Source organism: Haemorhous mexicanus, chromosome 2, assembly GCF_027477595.1.
Source record: "Haemorhous mexicanus isolate bHaeMex1 chromosome 2, bHaeMex1.pri, whole genome shotgun sequence".
In the NCBI taxonomy this organism is placed as follows: Eukaryota; Metazoa; Chordata; class Aves; order Passeriformes; family Fringillidae; genus Haemorhous; species Haemorhous mexicanus.
The window spans coordinates 121,886,032-121,906,649 of NC_082342.1; the positions used below are offsets into that span (position 1 = coordinate 121,886,032).

At 48.6% G+C, this 20,618-nt stretch overlaps 1 protein-coding gene across 5 annotated transcripts in view; it reads left to right on the plus strand.

Annotated features, from left to right (window-relative positions):
* ITSN1 (intersectin 1) overlaps nt 1-20,618 on the plus strand; it is a 113,238-nt gene that overhangs the window by 47,823 nt on the left and 44,797 nt on the right. For all 5 annotated transcript variants that reach the window (XM_059840197.1, XM_059840198.1, XM_059840199.1 and 2 more), the window contains 7 exons: nt 1,218-1,367; nt 2,190-2,330; nt 10,325-10,412; nt 10,585-10,724; nt 17,472-17,596; nt 18,613-18,830; nt 19,815-19,936. In XM_059840197.1, coding sequence (XP_059696180.1) covers nt 1,218-1,367; nt 2,190-2,330; nt 10,325-10,412; nt 10,585-10,724; nt 17,472-17,596; nt 18,613-18,830; nt 19,815-19,936 — 984 coding nt within the window. The remainder of the gene's footprint in view (nt 1-1,217; nt 1,368-2,189; nt 2,331-10,324; nt 10,413-10,584; nt 10,725-17,471; nt 17,597-18,612; nt 18,831-19,814; nt 19,937-20,618) is intronic.

Consider the following 20,618-nt stretch of genomic DNA (forward strand, 5'->3'; position numbering starts at 1 on the left):
GTGTGTTGCTGCCAGGGTGTGGAGCAAACTTGTAAAGCAGGAACTAACATTTTTGGGGTGTTAAAGGCAAGGGAGGGGCAGGTTTTGTTTCATTTGTCCTGTGAAATGAATGGCGAGACATTGACATACAGGACAACATGCTCCTGACCTCTCACTTCCTTAAAAATAATATTTATTATTACTGTTGTATTATTGTACTTGATGTTAAGAGGTGCAGGAATGATCCAGCATTCATGATTTCCAGGGCTGAGTTCATTTCATAGAGTCCCAGAATGGTTTGGGTTGGAAGGGACCTTTAAGGTCCTCCAGTTCCAACCCTCTGCCACGGGCAGGGATAACATCCACCAGACCAGGCAGCTCCATCCAACCTGGCCTTGAATTTGTTAAAGGAAACTGACCCTAGGTAACCCAAAAATCTCCTTTTTTCTCCCATTGCCAAACTGTGATAGGTTCAGCACAGGAACACTTGGCTGTTCTTTGCAAAGCTACAGAGGATCTCATGTTGGAGGTTGGGAACAGATTTGAATATGTCCTGGAGAGATCTCCTGGTACTAAACAACCTGTTAAGTCAGCAAACTGGATCTTTCAAAACAGAGGGGTTTTCTTTCAGTCACCTCTGTGATGCCTCAGGTTTAGTTAGCTTTTATATTTTCACATTCTGTGCTGCTTTAGTCTGTGGGTCTGGGCTTCATATTATGGGATGGTGAGCTCTGTGCCCAGAGCAGGGAGACAAAACAATTCCTGCTCCAGCTGGGCACCAAGGACAAATGAGCCAAATCTCAGCCCAGGAGCACAAACCCCGTGGGCTGGAGAGAGAAAAACAAGCAGGGTGGGAGTGCCTGGGCTAAAGCTGGGCTGGGACAATGAACTGCAAGGTGCAAATGGAGCAGAGCTGATCCCAGGGAGAGACCCCGTGCCCGGCCGTGCATTTTGGGGCCATTTTGGGTCATCTTGGGGGCAGCCCTGGCTGGGCTCTGGTGCTGCCCAAGGTGGGTCCATGCAGGAGATCCTTGGAATCAATCCCTGCTTTATTCTGGAGCTCTGCCTGGTCTCTGCTCTGGGTCAGCCTTCCCAAGGCATCCCCTGCTGTGCAGGGAAGCAACCCCTGAGCAGTTTGTGTGTGCAGAGCCCAGAGCAGCCCCTGTTTGTACCAACATTCTAACTGAACATCAGAATAGGAGCACCCCAAATTGCAGCTGTTGGTGTTTACCCTGCAGGCTGCCAAACGGGAGCTGGAGAGGCAGAGGCAGCTGGAGTGGGAGCGCAACCGGCGGCAGGAGCTGCTGAACCAGAGGAACAAGGAGCAGGAGGACATCGTGGTGCTCAAGGCCAAGAAGAAAACCCTGGAGTTCGAGCTGGAAGCTCTCGTGAGTGCTGGTGGAGCAGCAGCTCAGACACACGAGTGTCACCACATTTCTCCTCACAGAGAAAAGCAAGGCACAATTCTTCCCAGGAATATTTCTGGGTTTCACATTCTCTGAACCTCAGAGAAAGGAAAAACAATTTTTATCTCATTTGCTGTGCCCATGTTTGTGCCAAAGCAGAATGCAGCACGGAGATGGTTTCCCCACAGTGAGGGTGTTTTGTTTCCTTGGCCCAGCAGGGCAGGTGTGTGTCAGGACTGCCAGGTGACAGTCACAAAATGCTGTGCAGCTCTGTGCAGGGTTGAGTGCTTGGCAGATTCAGTTTAGATGCAATGTAATATAGTGTAATATAAAATAAAATAATATAGTACAATAGAGTAATTAATTAACCTTCTGATAAGATGGCCAGCTGCACCATTCTCTCCCCTTGTCAGGGCTGCCCTGCAAATTCTATGCACAAGCACAGCCTGGTGGTGGCTGTGCCCTGGCTCTGGTTGTTTTCTATGTTTTCTAGAATTTCCACCACTGATATTTCCCTTAGTGTCACTTGAGGTGTTTTAATCCCAGTTATGATCCCAGAAAATGTCACTGCTCAGGAGAAAAGGCCACATTTTGTCTGGGGAGAACCTTAAAGCTTTTTCCTGAAAACAGTTATTTTTTCAAATGTCCTGTAAATTTCCCTATCTGATCTGTAGAAGACAGACTAAAGATGTAAATGAGTTTTAAAAAAGGAGTTTTTAAAAGAAGATTTTAGATCCAGACTTGCACAACCAAACATTTTGGTAAAAAAATTTATTAAATAGATGTTTTTCTTTTCTTTTAAAGAATGATAAAAGAAACCAGTTGGAGGGGAAGCTTCAGGATATCAGGTGTCGGCTGTCGACCCAAAGACAAGAAATCGAAAGTACAAATAAATCCAGAGAACTCAGAATTGCAGAAATCACCCATTTGCAGCAGCAGCTACAGGTGAGAAGATGTTCTCTAATTTTATTCTTAGCCTTGAATTTTAACCTCTTCAAAACCATCAATATCCTGAGCAAACTTGGAACGAGCTGTTCCTCACACTTGAGGATAATTTGTCATTCTTGGAAATGAATGTCCTTCAGAGGTGCCTAGGAACTGCTTCCTGCATTGCAGGTGTGTCTGGGGTTCTCCCTTCATCCCCTGGGTGTGTCTGGGGTTCTCCCTGCATCCCCTGGATGTGTCTGGGGCTCTCCCTTCATCCCCTGGATGTGTCTGGGGTTCTCCCTTCATCCCCTGGATGTGTCTGGGGTTCTCCCTTCATCCCCTGGGTGTGTCTGGGGTTCTCCCTTCATCCCCTGGATGTGTCTGGGGTTCTCCCTTCATCCCCTGGATGTGTCTGGGGTTCTCCCTTCATCCCCTGGATGTGTCTGGGGTTCTCCCTTCATCCCCTGGATGTGTCTGGGGTTCTCCCTTCATCCCCTGGGTGTGTCTGGGGCTCTCCCTTCATCCCCTGGGATGTGTCTGGGGTTCTCCCTTCATCCCCTGGGATGTGTCTGGGGTTCTCCCTTCATCCCCTGGATGTGTCTGGGGTTCTCCCTTCATCCCCTGGGATGTGTCTGGGGTTCTCCCTTCATCCCCTGGGATGTGTCTGGGGTTCTCCCTTCATCCCTGGGATGTGTCTGGGGTTCTCCCTTCATCCCTGGGATGTGTCTGGGGTTCTCCCTTCATCCCCTGGATGTGTCTGGGGTTCTCCCTTCATCCCCTGGATGTGTCTGGGATTCTCCCTTCATCCCTGGGATGTGTCTGGGGTTCTCCCTTCATCCCTGGGATGTGTCTGGGGTTCTCCCTTCATCCCTTGGATGTGTCTGGGGTTCTCCCTTCATCCCTGGGATGTGTCTGGGGTTCTCCCTTCATCCCTGGGATGTGTCTGGGGTTCTCCCTTCATCCCTGGGATGTGTCTGGGGTTCTCCCTTCATCCCCTGGGATGTGTCTGGGGTTCTCCCTTCATCCCCTGGATGTGTCTGGGGTTCTCCCTTCATCCCTGGGATGTGTCTGGGGTTCTCCCTTCATCCCCTGGATGTGTCTGGGGTTCTCCCTTCATCCCCTGGATGTGTCTGGGGTTCTCCCTTCATCCCCTGGATGTGTCTGGGGTTCTCCCTTCATCCCCTGGATGTGTCTGGGGCTCTCCCTTCATCCCCTGGGATGTGTCTGGGGTTCTCCCTTCATCCCCTGGGATGTGTCTGGGGTTCTCCCTCCATTCCCTGGGATGTGTCTGGGGTTCTCCCTTCATCCCCTGGATGTGTCTGGGGTTCTCCCTTCATCCCCTGGATGTGTCTGGGCTTCTCCCTTCATCCCCTGGATGTGTCTGGGGTTCTCCCTTCATCCCCTGGGATGTGTCTGGGGCTCTCCCTTCATCCCCTGGGATGTGTCTGGGGTTCTCCCTTCATCCCCTGGATGTGTCTGGGGCTCTCCCTTCATCCCCTGGATGTGTCTGGGGTTCTCCCTTCATCCCCTGGATGTGTCTGGGCTTCTCCCTTCATCCCCTGGATGTGTCTGGGGTTCTCCCTTCATCCCTGGGATGTGTCTGGGGTTCTCCCTTCATCCCCTGGATGTGTCTGGGGTTCTCCCTTCATCCCCTGGATGTGTCTGGGGTTCTCCCTGCATCCCCTGGATGTGTCTGGGGTTCTCCCTTCATCCCCTGGGATGTGTCTGGGGTTCTCCCTTCATCCCCTGGGATGTGTCTGGGGTTCTCCCTTCATCCCCTGGGATGTGTCTGGGGTTCTCCCTTCATCCCCTGGATGTGTCTGGGGTTCTCCCTTCATCCCCTGGGATGTGTCTGGGGCTCTCCCTTCATCCCCTGGATGTGTCTGGGGTTCTCCCTGCATCCCCTGGATGTGTCTGGGGTTCTCCCTTCATCCCCTGGATGTGTCTGGGGTTCTCCCTTCATCCCCTGGATGTGTCTGGGGTTCTCCCTTCATCCCCTGGGATGTGTCTGGGGTTCTCCCTTCATCCCTGGATGTGTCTGGGGTTCTCCCTTCATCCCTGGGATGTGTCTGGGGTTCTCCCTCCATCCCCTGGGATGTGTCTGGGGTTCTCCCTCCATCCCTGGGATGTGTCTGGGGTTCTCCCTCCATTCCCTGGGATGTGTCTGGGGTTCTCCCTTCATCCCCTGGGATGTGTCTGGGGTTCTCCCTGCATCCCCTGGATGTGTCTGGGGTTCTCCCTTCATCCCCTGGATGTGTCTGGGGTTCTCCCTTCATCCCCTGGGATGTGTCTGGGGTTCTCCCTTCATCCCTGGGATGTGTCTGGGGTTCTCCCTTCATGCCCTGGATGTGTCTGGGGTTCTCCCTTCATCCCCTGGGATGTGTCTGGGGTTCTCCCTTCATCCCCTGGATGTGTCTGGGGTTCTCCCTTCATCCCCTGGGATGTGTCTGGGGTTCTCCCTCCATCCCCTGGGATGTGTCTGGGGCTCTCCCTTCATCCCCTGGATGTGTCTGGGGCTCTCCCTTCATCCCCTGGGATGTGTCTGGGGTTCTCCCTGCATCCCCTGGATGTGTCTGGGGCTCTCCCTTCATCCCCTGGATGTGTCTGGGGTTCTCCCTTCATCCCCTGGATGTGTCTGGGGTTCTCCCTTCATCCCCTGGATGTGTCTGGGGTTCTCCCTTCATCCCCTGGATGTGTCTGGGGTTCTCCCTTCATCCCCTGGATGTGTCTGGGGCTCTCCCTTCATCCCTGGGATGTGTCTGGGGTTCTCCCTTCATTCCCTGGATGTGTCTGGGGTTCTCCCTTCATCCCCTGGATGTGTCTGGGGTTCTCCCTTCATCCCCTGGATGTGTCTGGGGCTCTCCCTGCATCCCCTGGATGTGTCTGGGGTTCTCCCTTCATCCCCTGGGATGTGTCTGGGGTTCTCCCTTCATCCCCTGGATGTGTCTGGGGTTCTCCCTTCATTCCCTGGATGTGTCTGGGGCTCTCCCTTCATCCCCTGGATGTGTCTGGGGTTCTCCCTTCATCCCCTGGATGTGTCTGGGGTTCTTCCTTCATCCCCTGGATGTGTCTGGGGTTCTCCCTTCATCCCCTGGATGTGTCTGGGGTTCTCCCTTCATCCCTGGATGTGTCTGGGGTTCTCCCTTCATCCCCTGGGCTCCTGCTGCAGGGAGCAGGAGATGCTCTGGCTGCAGGTGCTTCTGGGGGGGAGAAGGAAATTGTCCTGTGGGAATTCTGCAGAACTGACTGCAGGGAAGTGGCTTGATGGTTCCTTTAATTATAAAAAATAATGTACTCTGGAGCTCCCAGTGAAACCAGGGAGTTGTTGATCTGAGCCTGGCATTTGCCTTTCCTACTGAAATTCTGAAATGACTAAAATTACTGAAATTCTGTCACGTGAGAGCTGCAGCTGAGGGGGTGTCTGCCTTTAGTGAAAGAATCCTCACTGTAGTTTGTAAGGGTTTTTCCATGGGCTCTAGTATTTGATTCAGGAAATTTTCTCTTTATTAAATACTCCATAGGGCTTGAGATTAATTCTTGGCTGGTCATGGGGGCTCTCAGTGTGTTTGTACCACTGCAAAGACTCTGACACCTACAGAGGTGAGGTGCAAAACCTGGCTTAAAACCTAATCCTGCTCTTTTATTATAAAAATTAGTGATTAACTTAAAAAGTAATTAGTTATTAAGTTAAAAATAAAATTAATTAAATATAATTTCTTAATTAAATAACTTTTCCTTAAAAAGCCTTATAAAGATAAATACAAAACCATTTTATAACTTATTAATAAAATACTATAAAACTCACAGCTTATAAAATTATAATATATGTAAAAAATAATAAACATCTAAGTCCAAACACAAAATACCATCTCAAACACTTTCAATCCCAGCCATAACAAAAACAAACAAACAAAATTAAAATAAACTAACCTTTAGTGGTGCCCTGTGTGAGGATTGAAATCACAACCTTCAGATTATGAGACTGATTTTTTGAGGGTCTGTGCTTTTTATAAAATATTAAATAAATGTATTTCAATTTAAATATTATAATAATACTTTATAAATATTTTTATTATAAAAATTATAATAAAATAGTTCCATGCCAGCTTCACCCTGCTTTCCCAGGCAGTTGTTCTGTTGGGGTTTGGGCTTTGGGGTGCTTTGGCAGCAGTAGCTGTGGCTGTGTGGAGATGCCTGCTCTCATTGATCTCCACCACTGAGATTTCCCTTAGTGTCACTTGAGGTGTTTTTATCCCAGTTGTGATCCCAGAAAATGTCTCTGCTCAGGAGAAAGGCCACATTTTGTCTGGGGAGAGCCTTAAAGCTTTTTCCTGAAAAGAGTTATTTTTTCAAATGTCCTGTAAATTTCCCTATCTGATCTGTAGAGGACAGACTAAAGATGTAAATGAGTTTTCAAAAAGGAGATTTTCATCCTCTCAACTCTGAAATAGGTTATAAAGTCAGTATTGTCATTGTCTTTGTAGGGTGATGTATCTTCCTTGCAAGTGGTTCAGTTTAATACATCTGACACTTGCTGTGGGAAGATGAGTTAATTCAGAGGAGTAATTATCCTTCAGCCTGTTAATTACTGCCAAGATGCAGTTTCATGAGCTCGTGGAAGAAGTGGTGTCCCAGTTGGTGCTGAGGATGTGTGCCAGTTCTGTGGCCCTGTGCTGCCTGCAGGGGTCTCAGCAGATCCTGCTCCCCAGACACCTGGGCTGGGCTGCAAACACCTCAGTGCTGCAGGGGTTGTTTACCTCCTTGCTGAACACCTGGGCTCCCAGGTGATTTGAAGAGAATTTTCCCTTCTCCAAGGGGCAGGAGCTGGGTTTTGATATCCCCTCCATGTGGGACATTACTCAGCTCTTGGCTGTTTCTTGTGGCACGAGTTTCCAGAGTTTGTGATGCTGTTAATTTCTTTCATCTGTTTCTTCAGTTTGAGGCAGGGATGTGGAATCCATGTGGTGGGTGTTCTTGGCTAGGTGCTTATTCCATGCTTGTCTGGGCTTTCAGGAAACAGGACTTGACCTTCAGGATGCCTTGGCATTCTCTGTCCTTACACACTCCCCAAACTATTCAGTGCATTGAGTAATCTGGGATGTTTGGAAGTGTTCTGGCCTTTACAAGCAGAGCAGCTGATGTTGTGATCACATTCCACCCTCAAATGCTGTCCTGTGGTGCTTTTTGTACTTGGAGAATTTCTGTTCCATGCTGATGTCCATTCTGCTGCTTGGTGGATCCTGCAGCCTTCTCAGAGCCACAGAAACCCAGAGGGGTTGGGTTGGGCAGGGACCTTAAAGCTCATCCACCCTGCCATGGGCAGGGAACCTCCCACCAGAGCAAGGCTATATATTGTGTATATTGCTGATTCCCATCTTTCCAGGCAGCCAATAGTCCCAGGATGGCAGTCAGGGAATGTCCTGAGCTGAAGGGACCCCAGGGATCCCCCAGTGCCACCCCTGCCCTGCCCAGACCCCCCCAAGCCCAGCCTGGGCATCCCTGGCAGTGCTGGCCAAAGGCTCCTGGAGCTCTGGCAGCCTCGGGGCCGTGCCCATTCCCTGGGCAGCCTGGGCAGTGCCAGCACCCTCTGGGGAAGAACCTTGCCCTGCCCTGCAGCCTGAGGTGCCCTGGCCCAGCCCCAGGCGCTCCCTGGTGCTGTCCCTGTCCCAGAGCAGAGCTGGGAGCTGTCCCTGCGCTGCCCCTCGGGAGGAGCTGCAGCCCCGGGGAGCTCTGAGCTCAGGCTGCTCCAGGCTGAGCTGACCGAGGCACCTCGGGGGCCCCTCCAGAGCCTTCCCAGCCTCGTGTCCCTCCTCTGGACTCTCTCTTGGATCTGTCTGATACTGAGACACCCAGAACTGTCCCAGCACTGGAGGTGAGGCTGCCCCAGGGCAGGGCAGGGTTTGAGTGCCCAGCTTTTGGGATGTCCCTGGGGGGCTGGGAGAGCTCTGGCTGTGTCAGGCCCTGCAGCTGTCAGGGACACCTGCAGCTCCTCATAATCTGATCTGTGGCTTATCTGAATTCTGCTGCTTTGCTACTTATGAATTCCTAAAGTCCTTGACTGCTGTGTGCTGTCTCAGGGTATTTTCTGGAACATCAGGAGCTCACAGGAGGCTGCAGTTGTTGCATAATGCTCAGAGCTGAGCTGGGCACTGCAGGACCCATCAGGGTCTGGCAGGAGGAAACTGGGACAGCCCAAAGCCATGGCAGTGCAGTCAACCCTGGCTTTAACCAAAATGAAAACTTTTTGTGCAGCTGTGGGATCACAGATTGGTTTGTGTTGGGATGGACTTTAAAGCCCATCCAGTGCCACTCCTGCCATGGCAGGGACACCTCCCACTGTCCCAGGCTGCTCCAAGCCCCATCCAGCCTGGCCTTGGGCACTGCCAGGGATCCAGGGGAGCCCACGGCAGCCCTGGGGCTCTCTCTGGTGTTCAGGGATCACAGGACATTCACTCTTAGCACTGAGTGATGTCATTTGCAGCCCTCCATGACAAATGGAAGCTGTCAGCTGCTCGGTTCCTCAAAAGCCTGCAGTTCCAGAGACCTGCTCTGCAAGTTCCAGGGTTTGTGGGGAAGATGGGATGTTGATACTCAGGTGCTGTTTCACCTCGTGCTGCTGAAGGTGTTTTGACGACTTGAGCTGGGAGCTGCAGGCTTCAGAAAAGTGTGAGGTGGCACTTCATGCTCTGACAAGGGCCAGGGTTCTACAGGAAATACATTTATAGCATTCTCCTGTGGTGGTGCTCACAGGGGTCCCAGGACGAGGGAAGAGATGAGAATCCTGACTCCATGTTTCAGAAGGCTGATTTCTTATTTGATGATATATATTATATTAAAAGAAAATTATACATTAAAACTATACTAAAGACTAGAAGGAAGGATTTCATCAGAAAGCTAGCAAAGGAAAGGAATGGAAAAGAATGATAATAAAATCTTGTGACTGACTAGAGTCTGAGACAGCTGGACTGGGATTGGCCATTAATTAAAAACAACTGCATTAGACCAATCACAGATGCACCTGGTGCATTCCACAGCAGCAGAGAATTACTGGTTTTCTTTTCCTCTGAGGCTTCTCAGCTTCTCAGGAGAAAAAATCCTAATGAAGGATTTTTCATAAAGTATGTCCATAACATCCTCCAAAGGGAGAGGATCTTGTGCAGGGACCCTGTAACTCAGCATTCACAGCCTTCCTGCCACGTGCTGAGTTTGAGATCAGAATCCTCTGCCAAGAGCTCAGCGTGGAGAGGTCAAGGACTCAGGGACTGTCATCCCACAGGGCTTGTGTTTCATGGCTTTTGGCCAGAATATTTTCCTTTAAAAGGAAAATCTTTATTTTCTCTTCCTGTAAATGTTTGTCTTTCTATTCCTGACCTAAGTTACTAATCATTAACACTGTTGGTAATATTATAATTAACTATTAGTGGAGGGGACAGCCAGGGCAGGCTCAGCTTGGCCAGCAGCAGGAATTTGCCCATGGAAAGGGGGCTCAGGCCTTGGCAGGGGCTGCCCAGGGAGCTCTGCAGTGCCCATCCCTGCAGGTGTCCCCTGGGGGTGGCACTGAGTGCTCTGGGCTGGGCACAAGGTGGCCATGGGGCACAGCTGGCACTCCCTGGGCTGGGAGGGCTTTGCCACCCCAGGGATTTGGGGATTCTGTGTTTCATTTATTAAAATCAGAATTAAACATTTTGTAAGTGCTAATTTGAACATTTCCTCAAATTTAGCCTTGTCTCCCTGCCCTCAGTTTTGGGTAATTCCAGGCCAGGTTCAATATTCAGTGAGATTCAGATCAATTCCATGACTGGCAGAGAATGTCTGGGATCTGTGGGGATGTCACACAGACAGTGCTTGGATTGATCAGTGACACAGAGGGGGGAAACCAGCAACAACACCTCACTCAGTGAGGGAGCAGGTGGAGCAGAAATGGAGAGGAGAGGTGTGGTGGCTGCAGTTTCCCTCACTCACCTTTGTGCCTGCTTCTGTTCTTGTTTTCCCTGCCCATGTCTGTGCTCCAGGAGTCCCAGCAGATGCTGGGCAGGCTGATTCCAGAGAAGCAGCTGCTCAATGATCAGCTCAAGCAGGTCCAGCAGAACAGTTTGCACAGTGAGTAGATTTTGGGGCATGCCTGAGCTGGGCCAGGACACATTCCCTCGCTGGAGTGTCCCCTGGAATTGCTCTTTGTGTGTTGCAAGAGGCAGATGGGAAAATGTTGCTTTCTATGACTTACACTGTTCCACAGAGGAAAATACTGACTTGCCCATGTGTTCCAAACCAGGGGATTCCCTTCTCACCATCAAAAGAGCCTTGGAAGCCAAGGAACTGGCACGGCAGCAGCTCCGGGAGCAGCTGGATGAGGTGGAGAAAGAAACCAGATCTAAACTGCAGGAAATTGATATTTTCAATAATCAGCTGAAGGTAACCCAGGGCTCCTTAAGCCTTTCTGAATGTTCAGTTAATTACTTTCTAACCTGATTGTGGGGGGAAAAAATGAACTGAAATGATTAAGAATGTCAAGTTTGGGGAGCATTCTCAACCTGTCTGTTGAGGATTTGATTTAATTTTTATGTTATTTAAGGAAATGCTGCTCAGCTTTCAAACTCAGGGTTTGACTCAATTTAATCTGCAGAGTCTCTTCAGGAGGAGATTTGAGCCCTGATTCCAAGTCTGTGATTGCCAAAATGAAATTACCAATTTCTGTGTTTTTCATCCAGGAAGGACAGGCCAAGGTCAGCAACTCTGCTGGAATCAGGAGTTCAAATTGAAATCTTGAATAAAAGAGACTTGATTTTCTGCTGCCACCCAGAACTGTTATCTGCTGTCTGTGTGCTCCTGCTTGTCCCTGAGTGTAGCTGCCTGTGCTTTGTGGTTTCATGTTTTGCTGCTGCTTTAACAGTCTTTGTTCAAACAGTGATTTATTTTTTTTTTTGTGTATCTCTGCACTGGCAATGTCAGGGTTCTGCAGAGAGAAGTTGGAAATCAGTCTGTAGTCACAAACTTTTAATAGCATTCATTTTTTCATAAAATATTCCAATGTTCCAGTACTTTGTTTGCTAATTCCACTGGTGGGTTCTCCTGAAAGCTGACCAAAAATGCTCAATTTCCTGCAAGATGTCACAAATTGTATTACAGGTATTCAGCAGGAAAATCACTGTGCCAGAGACATTGATGGAGTTGTTGTGAAAGTTGATCGACTGGCATTAAATCAAACAGTTTAGAATGGAAGGTGGGCTTGAATTTAAGCAACAAATAGCTTGGTTCAATTGGAGTTATTAATAATTATAGGAAAAATGAAAAGTGAGCCCCCGTTTTAAGGCTCATTTGAAGATGACTCTCCCAGTCTGAGACAGGAGGGATGGAAGGGGAGAATCTCTGCAGACTCAGACACAGGACAAACAAAATGGGCACAATTTATATTTCAAAGAAAATAGAATGGTCTAGTCCTTGCTTAATTAATCCTTGAGGTTTAAACCTCACTTAGTTTTTCTTCATATATGGTTTTTGGATACATCTTAGCATGTTGTGCTCCTTGGGTATATTTTTTTAATGGAGTCCTTTAAAAGTGATAAATTGAACCAAAAGATATTCATTCTAAAATTAGTGCCTGGGTTTGGTTTGATCATAAATTACCAAAACATAAATGGGAAAGGGGTGAACAGTCTTGGTATTGTGACAGCAGCAAAAAAAAACAACCCAAACCAACAAACCAGTCCCCCAAAACTCAATCTTTTAAATATTGAAGGTTTGCACTTCCCAGATAACCAGCTGACAATAATTAGAAATGGAAGTTGGCCATTCAGCACAGATTTATCAGCATGTGCCAGGAATCCAGGAATGCCTTGACCAAAGATAAATGGTTGTGCACTTTAACAGGAAAAGTGGATTCAGTCCATTGATAAGGAGCTGTGGAGACACTTTGGGAAGGCAGAAGGTCTCCTCTGGCCTGAGGAGATTGTGGGACTCACCTGCCAGGAGGAGCAGATCAGGAGGAGCTGTCTGTGGGGATTTCTGCCTTGCTGAGTTGAGGAGGGGCAGTCACAGAATCCCAGAATTGCCAGGGTGGGAAGGGACCTTCAGGATCACCCAGTGCCACCCCAGCATCACCTCAAACCCAGGGGCCACATCCAGACTCCTCCAGGGGACACCTGCAGGGATGGGCACTGCAGAGCTCCCTGGGCAGCCCCTGCCAAGGCCTGAGCACCCTTTCCATGGGCAAATTCCTGCTGCTGGCCAAGCTGAGCCTGCCCTGGCCCAGCCTGAGGCCGTTCCCTCTGCTCCTGTCCCTGTGCCCTGGCAGCAGAGCCCGACCCCCCCGGCTGTCCCCTCCTGGCAGGGACTTGTGCAGAGCCACAAGGGCCCCCTGAGCCTCCTCTGCTCCAGGCTCAGCCCCTTCCCAGCTCCCTCAGGAATTCTCCAGCCCCTTCCCAGCTCCCTCAGGAATTCTCCAGCCCCTTCCCAGCTCCCTCAGGAATTCTCCAGCCCCTTCCCAGCTCCGTTCCCTGCCCTGAACTCACTCCAGCCCCAGCTGTGCTATGGAACTGAGCAGTGGGAGCTGAATTCAGAGACTTCTGCCTTTTGTAGTTTCTCAAGATGTGCAAGGCATATTTTGGGGGGCCTGGAGGATTTTATAACAGAATTTAAAACCCTAAAAAGGCACATAGATTTTTGTGGGCTCAGCATAGAAGGGATGGAGAAACCACTCAGAAGCTGCTGAGTGCAGCAGTGATTCCATGGCAGTTGTTCTTCATGGGACCATGGAATGTCCTGAGCTGTAGGGACCCCCAGGGATCCCCCAGTGCCAGCCCTGCCCTGCCCAGACCCCCCCAAGCCCAGCCTGGGCATCCCTGGCAGCGCTGGCCAAAGGCTCCTGGAGCTCTGGCAGCCTGGGCAGTGCCAGCACCCTGGAATTTTGTGCCCAAGGCCAGTGAAGGCTCTCCTGGAATCCTGGATTTACTGGGATTTGTGTGAAGTGCAAGTTCTCCACCCACAGAGGACACACTTAGGAGATCACATCGCTCCAAACCAGGTCCTTATGAGCTCCCATAATATATATCACATATATCACATATATCACATATATCACATATATCACATATATCACATATATCACATATATCACATATATCACATATCAGTGGTCACACCACTCCAGACCAGGTCATTATGAACTGCCATAACTTTCACATACAGTTACCTAAAAAATCACAAATCTGTGACAACTTTTAGGAACCACCACTGGAAAAGTGACTGACATTGGCAATAGGTAGAAATTGGCTTGTAAATAATCCCAAATTAATAATTTCCCTAAATAGCAGAAGAACATGTTGAGCTCTCAGTTCCTGGCTGTGGTGCCATCTGTGGGATTATCCATTCTCCAGGCAGCTGGATAATGCTCACAATGAAATGGGAAATTTTTCAAATTATGTCTCAACAATTCCACCACATCTGAGCTCTAAATATGATAAAGGTTTCTTGTAAATTAAGGGATAATAGGTCAAGATGAGAGAGATGGAACTCTTCCGTTTTAAAATACATTTTTATCAAACAAATAAATTACAAACTCTGGATTTAATCAAGGTAATTTAGTTTATTGGGCAACTTTTCCAAACCCCAGCAGTTTACAGGATGCTCTGGATTTGTCTCCATGTTTTTGTGTTCTGTAATAAGTGGATGCTTCATGCAAGTGTTAAATTACATCATCTTTGCTGTGTGTCTTAATACCGCAGGAGTGGTTAGGGAGAGAAATATTTTTTCTGCTGAATCTTTTTGTCATCTCTCCAAAACAACTGACCTCAGTTCCTTCTGATGAGTCCTTTGGAGTGGGAAATATTCATAGAATCTGGTGCATTTCCACCAACAGCTTTCAGCCTTGCAAAATGTTATTAACATTTCAAGTCAGGTCATTTGAATCGTAGGATTGGATATCTTGAGATAGAACCACTTGGTTTCAGGAGAGTGCTGGAGCTTGTTTGGCTGCTCAGGTGTCCTTTCAAATGGGAATTGGGCAGTTTATGATACAAGATAACCTCTGGTGGATTGGGCTGGTTTTGGCTATAAAGTGACTGAGTTTGTTACAAGGTTGAAAGTTTGGCCACTTCTTTGTGTCCTAGGGCTGAAGGAGTGAAACTTCTGTGCTCTCAGCCTGGAGATGTAATAATTGCTCTTGATGCAGGTATCAATGAAATGGAGCTGGTCACTTGTTTCTTTTAGGATCATGGAATGGTCTGGGTTGGAAGGACCTGAAATCCCACCCAGTGCCACCCCTGCCATGGCAGGGACACCTCCCACTGTGCCAGGCTGCTCCAGTCCCAGTGTCCAGCCTGGCCTGGGGCACTGCCAGGGATCCAGGGGCAGCCCCAGCTGCTCTGGGCACCCTGGGCCAGGGCCTGCCCACCTTCAGGATACAGAATTCCTCCCCAACATCCCTGGATCAAAACTGACCCTCCCAGCTCCAAGCACCTAATGCCCATTTCCTAGAACGTGGAAGAATCCAGAATTTCTTGCTGCTGCTCCTGCCCAAAAGCCCACAAGGGCCGAGTTCATGTTTGTGAGATGGTTGTGCTGAGAATTCTTTCCCAGTGCCTGGCAAAAGCAGTGGCCCCCAGTGGGCTGAGCTGTCCCAGTGCTGTCCGTGTGTCCTGTGGCTGTCAGTCCTGTGTGTCAGTGTCAGCAGGGCACTCCTGCTCCCAACCCTCTTTACATCTCAGCATTTCTTTCTTCCAGTCAGTGGCAGTGGAAGAGGCAATGCTGCAGTGCCTGGCTCTCCTCCTGGGCTGCATCCAGCACTTACACTCCTTCCCAAAGGTCTCCATGGCCTGCTCAGGCAGGACCCAGCTCTCTCTGAGCCTCCTCCAGTTATGTGCTTCACTTTCCCTAAGCAGATGAGTGTGCAGTGTTTGCCAGGGGGTGCCAGCACCAAACCAAAACCAGAGAGAAGAGTTTAGCATTAGATTTTTATCTAATCCTTATGCCTGTGTGAGGAGTGTGCTTTGAGTTGCAACTTTGAATGGCACAGTTCTAGTGAGTTGGTTTTGTCTTTTGCTTATCTGGAACTTCAAGAGTTTAAGTAAATTGCCTGTTTTGGTCATGGTTTTCAGAATTTTTAAAAAGCAAACACTTGGATGGGAAGTGTCCCTACACATCACTGTAATGTGTGATTCCAGGTAGGAGAGGGGGAGCAGCTCCCTTCCTTTGCCCAGTCTCCCCAGGATGGGGTGAAGGGAGGAATTGTCTGCCAAGGCCAAAGCAGAGGCTTTGGGAGCTGGGGAAGGGGCAGGAAAGGGCTGCTCTGGAAAAGCTTCAGGGAGCACAGAACTGCAGGGTCCTTTCCTCTGGGAGCACATGCTCTGCTCGTCTCAGGGGAGAAGATCTGATGCAAACCTTGGATTGTAATCCCTGAACATCCCCAGTCCTGTTGTCTTCCTGTCAAAAAGGCACAGTCTAGGCCAAAACAACTCCACTTCTTCCCTGAAGGTTTCTGTAGCAAATGGCTGTATATGGTGAATATTGAAATGCTGCAATTCCCAGTCAATAATATGAATGTGGCTGTTGTAACACCTCAAATCCTCCTTGTTGCTCTGTTTGGATTTAAATGCCAGAGTAACAATTGCTCTGCTTTTAAGGTAAGGCATTCCTGGTCCAGGAATGAGCAAAGCCTTGTGGGGCCCTTGTAATCCAGCACAGGAGGGGCAATGTCCAGCTGGGAGCTGTGTCTGTGCAGGATGAGTTGGAGTGTGCTCAGCATCCAGCTGGAAGTGTCCTGGCTGTTGAGGTGTTAGCAGAGTTTTGTCCAACTGGTTTCCAGTAGAGCTGTGGGAGATGCTGGCTCTTCCTCCCCCATCCTCCCAGCTGGCAAAGCAACGTTGCCCAGCACATCTTTGTTTCCTCCTGGCTGACCCAAAAGGGATGTGCATGGCATTTCTTCATCACCAAAAATGCTCCATCCAGTGCCAGCACTATAAACTAGGTTTGGTTTTCCTTACACACACTCCTGTCACAGAAAATCCTCTCACAGAACACTGAGCCAGCACATCAGCTTGGCTGGGAGGGAATAGTGTGTTAAAAAGTCTGTGGAAAACTGAAATGATGCTTAAAATGTCTCTTTAATTCCAACTTCCCTGGGAACTGATTCTCTCTTTAATGATGCTGAGCTCGGTTTTCACTGAATTGAAACTCAGGAGCACTAATGAACTAAAACTGAGACCTGGGCCACAAGGATTAGCTTCCCTTTTGAAGCTTTCACCCCTGTAAACAGTGGGTTTGAATCACTTCCATTTCTTTTTTTCTTTCTTATGCAAGTTTCTCATTTGGGTCAGTGCATGAGGAATGAAAACTTCCTGTGCTTTGTAGATTGTGAATTTCTGAAAAACCATCCAAACACTTCCAGGATTAACAGTTTCAATCTCACCTGTACCATATGTTCATGATAAGATACCAATTCTTGAAGTGAACTATTTTCAGTGAAAATCCTCAGTGGTTGTAGGCAAATTTACCCTTTTTCTACTGTACTGCTGAGGTGTTCAGATGAAAATTCCAGGTCATGCAAAGAAATTCCAGATAAAGGTTGGATTGGTGTTAATAGGTGTTAATGCAGAGAACAAATCTTGAGGAAAATATTATGGTATTATTACTATCAATTATATTCTAATTTTTCCAGGCAGTTGAAGAAAAACTGACTTATGTATGAATGGTGTCTGTACCATGACTCATCCCAAAGACATTCCTTAAGGATCTCAGTCTCCTGTGCATAACCCAGCCCTGAAGGTTCTTTAGTAAATCAGCATTAACTGGCAAATGAAACTGATTAAGAGTTGCTGTTGTGAGAGCTCAAAGGGCAGATTTGTGTATGGAATTCAAGAAATGGATTCCATAAACCAACAAACAAAATGAAACAGAAGTGACTGTTCAGATTAAGCTTTGCCCATTTTTCAGAGTCCCATTCAAAAGTTTTCTGGTTTCCTAATCCTTTAATGGATAAAAACAGGAAAACAGTAGGTGGTTTATAGACCCTGGGAATGAACCTGAAATATCTGCATTTGGCAGGAGTGTGACTTTGAGAGATCCCCAGCCCTGCCAGGTGTTGTCCCCTCACAGGGAACTCTTTGGGGCCATCAGTTCTGATTCACAGAGTGGATTTTTACACCTGTTTGTCTTTTTTTAATCCAGGAGCTGAGAGAAATCCATAACAAACAGCAGCTCCAGAAGCAGAAGAGCTTGGAAGCTGAGAGGTTGAAACAGAAGGAACAGGAAAGGAAGACAGTGGAGCTGGAAAAGCAAAAAGAAGCTCAGAGGTAACAAACTGCTTTAATGGAGCCCTAAATGTAACACCTCCCCTGGCATCTCCTGGAAAATATTCCTGCCTGCCCAAAACTTCCAGGGATGCAGATGAGGTTTGTGTCCTCTAGTGCCACCCTCTAATGTTGGGAAGTGGATTGGTTGGCCAGCAGCAGGAATTTGCCCATGGAAAGGGTGCTCAGGCCTTGGCAGGGGCTGCCCAGGGAGCTCTGCAGTGCCCATCCCTGCAGGTGTCCCCTGGAGGTGGCACTGAGTGCTCTGGGCTGGGCACAAGGTGGCCATGGGGCACAGCTGGCACTCCCTGGGCTGGGAGGGCTGTGCCAGCCCCAGGGATTTGGGGGTTCCATGAATTAGGTTTTCCCTCCCACTGTTTTTGATCAGGAATTGACATTGTCCTTGGACAGGGTCTGTCTGTGCACACACCCAGAGTGTCAGGAGCAGCTGCTTCTCAGGCATTTGGCTCTGATTCTGAAGGGATTCCAGGGCTGGAACAGGCTGTGGAACAGACTGGAGCACACTGGGCATCCTTCAGATCTTCACAGCTGTCTTTACTGGGGCAAACTATTTCCAGCAGAGAATAATTATTCATTTCTTGGTGTCTTGTCCTGTGGTGGAGGGGAAGGACTTGTTAACTCTGGCATTTGGGAATGGGAAATATTCCCAATAATTCTCTGCAGTGCTGTGTAAAACTTGCAAATACTTCTCCTCCTTGCCCCTCAGCATGAGGATAAGGATGGCCCCATGTTCTGATTCCTGCTTTTCTCTTTCTGATTTGTCTGTTTGGAGTCTTACCTTGGGCTGGACCCTCAAAGTCCCTTCCAGCCCAAACCATTGCCTGAGTCTGTGGTTTCTGGGAATCATTCCCACTGGGAGAAGATGCTGGGGAGTGCTAAGTCACCAAAGTAGAGTTAGGGCATAGAAGAGCCCTACAGAGGGCACTTGGTACTGGAGATGACCCAAAAGCTTTGGTGGCTTTGGTTTGAGTGGCTCTGTTGTCCCCACTGTCCCCCAGGCGGATCCAGGACCGGGACAAACCGCGGGGACAGCCAGAGGAGGAGGCACAGTGGCAAAAAAAAATCCAGGAAGATGACAAGCAAAAAAGGGAAGAACTACCCAAGAAGAAGGACAGTGAGGATAAGGGGAAACAGGAGATGCAGGAGAAGCTGAGTAAACTCTTCCAGCCCCACCAGGAGCCCAGCAAGCCCGGCCAGGCCCCGTGGTCCAACGCAGGTAGGGTCCAGCAGCGGGGAGTGCTCAGGGACAGCTCAGTTCTCTTCTCTCTTCCCATTCCACATAGACCAGGGTGGTGGTCAGGGCTGGATTGGGAGTCTTGCTAAAGGAAATCGTGCGTGGATTGAGCTCCAGGCTCCAAAAATGGTTCTGTTAGGCATCCCTGTTCTTCCCCAGAGGCTGGTGTTGAGCAGAGGGGAAAGCCCAGCTCTGAGGCTGCAGGGCAGGGGAAGGGAAGGGGGATCTCAGCTGCAAAGGGCTGGATGCAAGATGTCAAAAGTATTTCTGCAGCTTTTATTTTGCTGTGGGACACATGCCTTGGGGTTTTTCAGAGTAGGAACAATATGTTGTTTAGTCACCCTTTTCCTTTCCTGCCTTCCTTTGTTCACTGGACCAGTGACCTGAAATCTAAGGTTTATTCCCCTTTTCTGCTCTCCACACATTCACTTTCAGCTGAGAGCTTTTTCCCTGCATTGTTTCCTGATTTTTGCCTGTAGTGGGAATCCTGCTTCCCTCTTAGGTGGCTTGGATACACACGAGAACTGTTTGGGAAAGTAAAACTGGTTTAAATATTTGTCCAAAGGATTGCATCACTTTTATAACTAAATTCTGCCCAGAGCAGCTGTGGACTTCCAGTTCCTGGCAGTGCCCAAGGCCAGGCTGGACACTGGGGCTGGAGCAGCCTGGGACAGTGGGAGGTGTCCCTGCCATGGCAGGGCTGGCACTGGGTGGGATTTCAGGTCCTCCCTGCCCAGGCCTTTCTGTGTTTCTAAGATTTCCCCTGTTTTTAGAGGAGAAAATAATAAGAAAATTGTTTTTAAATAATCCATTTTCATATTTCCCTTGTGTAAAAAGGGGATAAGTTGTTCTGCAGACCCTGCAGGTTTGGTGACTCTTGTCTCCACTTCCACCCCATTTTCCAAGTGTTTAAAAATCAGGTGGTTTGATTTCTTCTCTCTGTATCTGTGTGTTTCCTTTGCTCAGAGAAAGCTCCTCTAACCATTTCTGCTCAGGAGGATGTAAAAATAGTGTATTATAGAGCTCTGTATCCTTTTGAATCCAGAAGCCACGACGAGATCACCATCCAGCCTGGAGACATTGTCATGGTAAGCAGGGACTGGGATATTCCTTGGGAGAAGCCTTCAGCTTCTGCCAGGGCTGCCTTCTGTTTGCTATGGCAAGAAAGGAAACTGCAAATCCCAAAAATCTGGTTGCAGGTGTGCTGTTGGAGAATAATTTCCAATTTTTCAGGGATTTGGTCAGTGGGTTGTGTCGAATTCTGAAGCAAGGTTTGCTTTTGTCTCTCCAGGTTTTAATTCCCTGGTTCATGGCTGCAGGGATTAAATGGAAATTAATACTAATTAATCATTAGTATGTTCTTAACATGCAGAATGAAAATTCCTGGGGGAATTCTTAAATATTGTTCACTGGGGGAAGTGTATTCCCAACAGTGTTCTACCCAACCAAATTGATTTTAAGAGTTTTTACATTTGGAATTTGGATTTTGGAAAAATACACTTTGTAGAGTCCTCTAAATTGTAATTATCATCTTTTTAAAAAAACCTGTTCTGGGAAATGGAACCTTTTGGGGTTGGTTTGGCTTTTTACTTCTTGGGTGTTTGTGGCCCTGGGATGGGTTCTTGGAAAATCCAAAGTGAATCCTGGCTCGGTGTCACTGCTGAGGACTGAGTGAGGATACAGCAGGTTGGAAAGCTGCAGGAGATGGTGCTGGAGAGGAGACTCTGGAGGCTGCTGGGCAGTGCCAGGATGCCTTGTTTTCCTGGGAAA